General features: G+C 37.4%; 1 protein-coding gene across 1 annotated transcript; it reads right to left on the minus strand.

Annotated features, from left to right (window-relative positions):
* Positions 1-3,534: 3,534 nt before the first annotated feature.
* On the minus strand, positions 3,535-5,740 carry LOC121255224 (protein FAR1-RELATED SEQUENCE 5-like). The gene is made up of 4 exons (XM_041155501.1): positions 5,452-5,740; positions 5,152-5,379; positions 4,099-4,212; positions 3,535-3,698 (listed from the first exon to the last, which is right to left on the minus strand). Exons 1-4 carry the CDS (start codon positions 5,738-5,740, stop codon positions 3,535-3,537), a joined length of 795 nt encoding a protein of 264 aa, XP_041011435.1.
* Positions 5,741-8,352: the final 2,612 nt, after the last annotated feature.

Consider the following 8,352-nt stretch of genomic DNA (forward strand, 5'->3'; position numbering starts at 1 on the left):
GCAACCGTCTGGAGAACCCCAGCGTAACCGCGTCCTATGTGGCTCATTTCAAAAACGACGTTGTTCTAATTTAATTCAAACCAAGTTGAATCACCCTCCATCCCAATCGAAAGCCTCATCCTCACGAAGTGGATTCTTTTTGTCTTCTCCATTCCCATCATCTTTCCCACGAAGCCAGCCTCCATTGAATCTCTGGGTTCTCTTCTTCATCCTCGTCGGCTTCATCTTCGTGTGTCTACGTCTTCTCCACGGGCTAGTGGGTCTTCGTCTTCTCCTCAAACCCAAGAGCCACAAACCCACAAACCCACGAACCCTTTTCGTCTTCCCACAGAGCACCAAAACCCTAACCCTAAAAAATAAAGTTAGTTTTCTCCTTTTTATGTGTTTTGGTTTTAGTTTCCAACATACATTCTATACATACTTGGTGTGCTTGGTATCCCTTTATTGCAAATGGTAGATTCATAAATGATTATTTTGAAGTCAATAACTCTTTAGTCATGTAATTATTGAAATCACATACTTTATAGTCTTTGTGGTAAGACTGTTTGAGGTTAATAGTTTAGGTTTGTCGAGACAGTATTTAGTGGGTATTGATATGGATATACTCTATCGTGCTAACTGATTTTAGGTTAATAGTTTTGGTTTTCCTTCCATACACGCATTTGTGACATTAAAGAGGTCACTGTTATGTTTTCCTGTTCCTATTGAGGTTTTGTGTTATATGGGTGAAAGGAGTTGTATCATGTAAATTGACCTCATTGTTTATGTTAGCAAAACCGACACTGAATTATCAAAGAAAACAATTCTGAAATTGCAAAAAGAGAGAGAGAGAGAAAGGAATACTCACATAAATAATAACATCTGCCATAAGTTATACAGAAAGTAGATTAGGTGTTGTTTCTTTCCTTTTGGTCTCTATATATTTCAAGGCATACGTAAATCTTAGAAACTTTGTATAATCTATTTTAGAATATGAACTTTATTCCAATGGAATGTGCCTATATATGTATAATGGTGCTGCCCACTTGTGAGCAACAGTGGACAACACCAATCATCCACATTCAAAGCATGATAGAATGCTTTACAGTTTACACTTGCAAGTACCACCAATTCTTTCACATTTTTTTTTCTTGTAGTTGTTGAAAAAAGCTTGGTGTTTATAAGACTAGTTCTCTGGTCTTTCAATTATTAACATAGTCGTTTTAATTGGGACTTGCAGGGTTGTTGTCCAACAATATTTTGAAAAATGATAGTCCTAATTAAAACGACTATGTTAGAGATGAGTTTTTCAATGCAGTCTGCTACTTGTCATTTTAGGCTACGTCTTATCTTTTATTTTCCTAACAAATTGACATTAATTTACATTAATGTCTAATTTGCTTTATTAATTTACCTCAATGTATAATTTGCTTTATTATTCCTACAGACAAACACCATGCAACGTGTATGACGCCGGCCAACTCCTTCTGCTCTCGACCAATCAATGTTCCATAATGCTCAGGCTCAGAAACTATACACTGAAAATTTTTTCAAGCGCACTCCCATTATTGAGCATGAGGTCAATCTAGCTGAGCTTGAAGAGACTATACTCCCACATATCTTTCAGTCTCACCAGTGGGTATCATTAACCACTGATCTCCCCCCTCCGTCTGTGGAGTTGGTCCGGGAGTTTTACTCCAACATTCATGCCATCTCACTCGATGGTTCCTTTGACGTCACTGTCCGGAACATCCGAATCCGAGTTAGTCTTGGCATGTTAGCTGATTTGCGAAATGCCCCTCGTGTTACCGAGGCCTTATATCTGTATGCCAGTACTTTGGTCCTAACAACCCTGCTATCTACACCCACTTGTATGGATATGAGAAGGTTTGGGATGGTCGAACACCCATTCCTACCAATAAGTTCTCCTCTAACTATCTCCTTCTTAGTAGGGTCGTCCTTACTAACCTTTACCTAACCAACCATCACAGTGATGTCGGCCATGACAGAGCCACCTTGCTTTATGCACTGATCGATGACGTTCCCATCGATCTGGGAAGTCATCTTTGCAAGGTCATTTTAGAGGCTCATCAGTCCAATAAAATTCATTGGGATTGCCTTTTGCGAGCCTTGTCACTTGCATTGCTCTATTTCACTCTGTTCCTATTCTAGAGATAAAGCCTAGAATCCCTCTGAAGGCTCTAATTGGTTGTCAGACCATTCAGCTAAGTCGTGCACATATTCGTCGATTCCCTTTTGATGATGAAGATTCTGCACCCAGTTCGCAGTCGTCCCGTGCAACGCCATTAGGTTCTTAGTCATCTAACTTAAGACCATCCACCCATGCACCAGATCCAAATCAACCGAGAATAATGCTTGATTGTTTGAGCCGCATCCAGACTCGTTTTGACCACATCGATAGTCAATAGTCGTCTTGATCACATCGTTTCTAGTCTTGAGCACATAAATAGTCGGCTCAATAATTTGGAAGGCCATCTACATCGGATTGAGGATCATCTAGATACTCGCATTGATAGCGTGGATGCTCGTGTAGATGGCTTACATACTCATCTTGAGCGCATGGATACTTGATGTGAGAGTCTGGTATATTGTTTGAATATCATGGGTGATCGATTTGATATGCTCCAAGACACGGTCCTATGACGCTTGAAAGAAATGGAGGAAACTTTACTAACAAATTGTTCTGAGGATGATGATGGGAATGCGAGTATCGTTGGGCATGCTGCACAACCTCCTCCAGATGCTGGTCATTGATATTTTTTTTTTTTTTTTTTTTTATCTATCATAGGATATAAGTGGGTGGGATATGTTATAAAGGAAAAAACATGGAATTTCTTAGGGCACACATGATTTTCTTGATTAATTGTATCAAATAATAATAAATTGTACATGTCATGAAAATTTTATTTTATCAAACTCAAGTATTTTATTTTTCTTTTTACAATCTTTTATGCAAGTACCCCTTGAAGAACTTCAAGTTATTCAGATCTGTAAAATTATTACTATCGTTGATTGACTAGAAAATAGAAATTTATAGGTTATTCCTCATGAAAAATTATGCCATATTTTCTGCAAAATCATTCACCGTTGTTCAATTAGCCTCCACAAGCCCTTGCCCCTTCTGAAAAATCTAATAATAATGGTAATTGTAAAGTTAACTATGATAGTAGCAAGAAAAAACACATAATATAAATGAAAAGAAACAACACATCTTGGGGAGGGAGATAGTTATCTTAACCATCAAAAAGATATTTTTCTTACTAGGATAACTACGCACATGAACATGGAGAGCACAAAGTCAGAAAGGTTCGCTCAAGCTACCTTCGAGCAAACCACTTCAAGCTCGAGCAAATATCAAGCTGAAGATGGAGAACACAAGTCAGAGAGGTTCGCTCGAAGGTCAGCTCGAGCTACTTTCGAGCAGCTCGAGCATGAGTGTTCTTAGATCGAGCTGAACATGGAGAACACAAGTCAGAGAGGTTCGCTCGAAGGTTAGCTCAAGCTACCTTTGAGCTAACCTTCGAGTGAAGCATTTCAAGCTCGAGAGTGAGTGTTCTCCATGTTCTCAGATCGAGCTAAAGATGGAGAACACAAGTCAGAGAGGTTCGCTCGAAGGTCAACTCGAGCTACCTTTGAACAAAGCATTTCAAGCTCGAGCGAAGCTCGAGCGTGAGTGTTCCCCATGTTCTCAGATCGAGCTGAAGATGGAGAACACAAGTCAGAGATCTTCACTCAAAGGTCAGCTCGAGCTACCTTCGAGCGAACCAATTCAAGCTCGAGCAAGTATCGTTCTCAGAACAAAACTCCAACCTACTAAAAAGTCTCATTTGCTAAAAAAAAAAGTCACATTCAATTACACAAAACTCCAACCTGCTATATATATATGGCCATTCAACATAAGCATTCTCATATCTAACAGTCTCATTTGCTAAAAATAGTCTCATTCAATTATACAAAACTCCAACCTGCTATATATATATGGCCATTCAACATAAACATTCCAATAAGCATTCCCATTTGCTTCAAAGATTGTCGTAATTCTATATACATCAAAATACAGGTCATATACATGGCCATAATTCTTGAAAGTTTTGATACATATTGGTATCCTCAAAACTGCTTCTAACTCCCAGTTGTACAAGACTTCGGAAATACAGTCAAACTCAAATCTGCTTGTAACTCCCAAAATGATAGCATCAATTTCCATAATTCCTGTCAAGCCAAAGCCAAATTAGACTGTCGTTCCCAGTGATATAAATATTTTTGATAAAATTGAATATTTCCAAAACTTCTTGGAAGGACCTTTCCAAAACTTTTTTTTTTTAATTACTAAAACATACCCACGATAATCGTATCATTGTTGTGGTTGTGAGCCATCAAACTTAACGTGCAACAATTGTGATCCATCCAACCCAAATTGCATCTTTAAAAAATATTAACTCATATATTAATCTCATGTCGACTAATGTCATTAAAATACTGATAAAGTTTGGATCCACTTACACTTTCTTGACTTTGAATTACTGTTTCTCAGGGCTGGATTCAACTAATGTCAATAGCTGGTATGCTTTCTGAAATAACCTGATGATAAATACTCGTAAAAAACACAGCAATAAATCAAAACTCAAATATAAATTAAATATATATTTATTATATTATCTACATGTGTTCAACATTGGAGACGTCCAAATCGAAAGGATCAAATAGCCTCCTACAAGTGTCCACAACTGGTGTATCTTCTCAATCTCGCTAATAAAATAGTAACCAATTTGTCAGATAGCATTTATAAAAATTAAATAAAGAAGGTAATATTACAAATCTACACCTATTTGCATTTTCCCTTTCCTTGCGCTTTCTTTGTCTTCTCCTTAACTTTCAGCAGGTCTCTCCCTATCCTAGATGCTCTCCTCAGAGATGGGGGTCTGTTTTTCCCTCACACAACACATGAATTGAGTACTTGGGTTAAACTACCAATTGTAGTTGTGTCATTTGTCGTGCCACCAACATTTAAATAATTTTGAGTCATCGATGGGGGTTCTTGGTTTGCATTATAAAGATAAATCATTGCATGCAACTTAGTCGTTACATCCTCAGTATGCTTTTTCTAACCCACTGCACAAGTAATCATTTTATAACATATATTCAACATACTTGAATATCTATTAGCATCTTCCCGCCGATCCTCTGCGTCATAGCTATTGTGGATTAACGTGTATCTTCTTTTGATGTCTTTCCTCCATCGATCCAAAATGTACATATCTGGCATTGTCTTAATCTCGTTCCATTTGAACACGGCAAAGATTTGCCAGCACACTATCCCCCTCATTTCAAATAAACCACAAGAACACTTGGCCACTGCATCTTCATCACTAAAATCCACTGAATGTGTAACCAGGTTAGTGAAATCTTAGACACGAACTTCATCCTCTACGAAATACGTCTTAACTGTACCATTCGCCTTAAGTAAAACTGGGTTCAAGTCGATAATGCCGATAAGTTGGTGCTGAACTTCTCTAAATTTAGCATTTGTGTACAAATCTTGATATCTCTTTTTAATTGGAGATCTAGAAATGTAGGGAATTGTGACATTAAATGAGTGGAAGTTCGTGCAATTTTTGTTCTCAATTTTCTTTTTCAAGGCATTATCAAACTGATTAACAAACTCTTTCAAGTTTGTCTTAGCATGAATATAACCATCAAAAAAGGCGTTCATGCTCTCGTTCCGCTGCGTTGTACTCATTCCAGTGCAAAAAACCTCTTTCAAGAAGGCCGATACCCAATGCTCACGATCAGTGTATAAACTCTACAACCAGACATTCTCATGCAAGTTGTACGTGTTGATCAATTGATCCCAACATTTTTCAAACTCTTTCGGCATTTGGGTGTCATACACACAATTCATCAGTGTAGTTTTCATTCCACTTTTGTAGGAACCATAGCAGCCAAGCTTTTCAGGGACTTTCTTTAGAATATGCCACAAGCAAAATCTATGTCGACTTTCTAGGAAAACAATTGCAATTTCATTTTTCATAGCTCTGTCTTGGTCAGTGATAGTAGCCTTCGGCGCTATACCATCCATACACTACAACCAAGTCTGGAATAACCACACGAAGGTCTCAGTATCCTCAGAGGAAATCAAGCTAGCTCCCAATAAAATTGACTGCCCATTGTAGTTTGTACCAACAAATGGTGCAAAGGCATCCCATGTCGGTTTGTCAAGTATGTAGTGTCGAAGGTTACCACATTACCAAAATATTGGTAGGCTGCTCTACTACGGGGATCTTTCTAGAATACATTCTTTAACCTCCCGTCATCATCAAAGTCCATTAGTGCAAAGAACCCCGGATTTTTGTATTGCATCCATAAAAAGTAGTCTTGAAGAGCTCCAGCACCATCTGCGCCCAGTCGTGGTTGTTACGACAATCCTTTTCCAAAAACGGGAGATTCTCAAAACCACCCACGCCAACAACAAGAGATCCGAAACTCTTATTCATTTGGATTCCAGCCAAATCATTTGTATCTAGGACTCTTTTAACGGATTCACTCACTTCTCTATTACATCGAAAGAATAGAGATTTCTTTTGACTGATATCATGGTTATGGATATTGTAAACTATAGTCAGTCGAAACTTTCCATTAGCAGCTTTTAAGGCATTAATTTTTGCCTTACATTCTGTCTTTCCTGTCAGACGTGGGTTGACGACATTCAAAATCTTATTCTGAGCCTTCCCACCATGAGCACAGGCAAGAGTGACATATCTAACAGTCTCATCCTCTCCCCTCTCACTCCTATTTGTCATCACCCCAAACCCGCATTTCTTACCATATTTCTTATAATAACTCATTAAATCTTTTAGAGAATTAAACTCCATCCCCGACTTTGACTCATCATCACCATCCATTTGCACTTTCTCAGATGTTCCAGCTAGACCATACTCGGTTTCCTGTGCATCTGGTCTATCAAGATTAATTTCTTCAACTCTAGAAGATGTACATGGCGATTCAGTGTCCCCAACATCGGGTCTATTATCTTCCGTACCAATAAATCTGCTTGTAATGGAGCTTGTATTGCTGAGAGACAATTGGCCTTTCTGCCATGTTGAAATGTGTAACTATCATTATGGCAAAAAGAATAAAAAAAACTGCAATTAAACTCTTGAATATTACCAACTTATTAAAATTAAATGAAAAAGTAGTCTCTCACCACCTGTAGGTTGCTTGGATATTGGTTGGCAGCGGGATATGATAGAAAAGCCGGTGACCACACAAGTACTGGTCCATAGTAACAGTGCATTGGGATGTTTGGAGAAGTTGATGGTATGTTCTAACATGTTATGGAAAAAATTATTGATGTATTTTGGAAATAAATATCAACTAATCTCGAATCTAATGTTATTGATATATTAAATAAAATAACATACCGCGGATGGAGGATTTGAACTAGATGAATGTTATTTTCCTTTTTCCATGCTGAGAGGTAGACAAGTGCGGCTTGTCAATAACAATATTGTATAACTCAAGCCACATTAAAATCTATGTAACATCAAAATATAACAATTTTGGGCCACAATAACCCAAAACAAAGAGTATAGACACAAATCAGACACGTGATACAAAAACATAGAATTAGATAGCATGCTTTCCCACCAATTTCTCTTTCATTTCCAAGAAAGGGCATAATGTGAAAACTACATCAAAATATTCCATCAAGCTAAGCATTAATGGAGAGAAGATATACTTAAAAAAAATGTTCTGATATTGTAAGACCACCTCACTTGTGCTTGTAATATTAGAGTATACTTTGAGCTAAGCATGAATATCTGTAATTGTAGGTCTTTATTTATCAGAAGTGTATATATATATATATATATATATATATTGTACGATTTTAATCATCTTGAATCCCTTGCTAATGGCTTCAAAACGGTAGCTTTTGTGTGTTACCTAGCGCCATGCATATTAAATAGGGAATTTGATGAGTCTTGTTGCCAAGAGATTATAAGTTGGCATTCGTGGAGCTTTCTGGTCCTACTACTATAAAAAATGTATGCCATAAAGTTCTAACTACAAGTTCTCCATATGATGCAAAGAGGTGGATGAGCCTAAAGCAAATGGCATCCATGGCCATTGACCCTATAATATTTTGGGGCTGAAGGCTTCTAAGATTGACCAGATGGGTGATTTTGAGTTCGATCGTATAATTGTTTCTTAAATTTCAGTATTTTTTTTATGCAAGGATTTCTTAAACTTAATCCCTAAGTACGAATTCACAGGTATTATTTATAATACAAAATTACTAAAACATGTCAGCCTCTTACTTTTATTTCCCTGGACTTGATAATTGTTATTGTC

Source organism: Juglans microcarpa x Juglans regia, chromosome 3D, assembly GCF_004785595.1.
Source record: "Juglans microcarpa x Juglans regia isolate MS1-56 chromosome 3D, Jm3101_v1.0, whole genome shotgun sequence".
Classification (NCBI taxonomy): domain Eukaryota; kingdom Viridiplantae; phylum Streptophyta; class Magnoliopsida; order Fagales; family Juglandaceae; genus Juglans; species Juglans microcarpa x Juglans regia.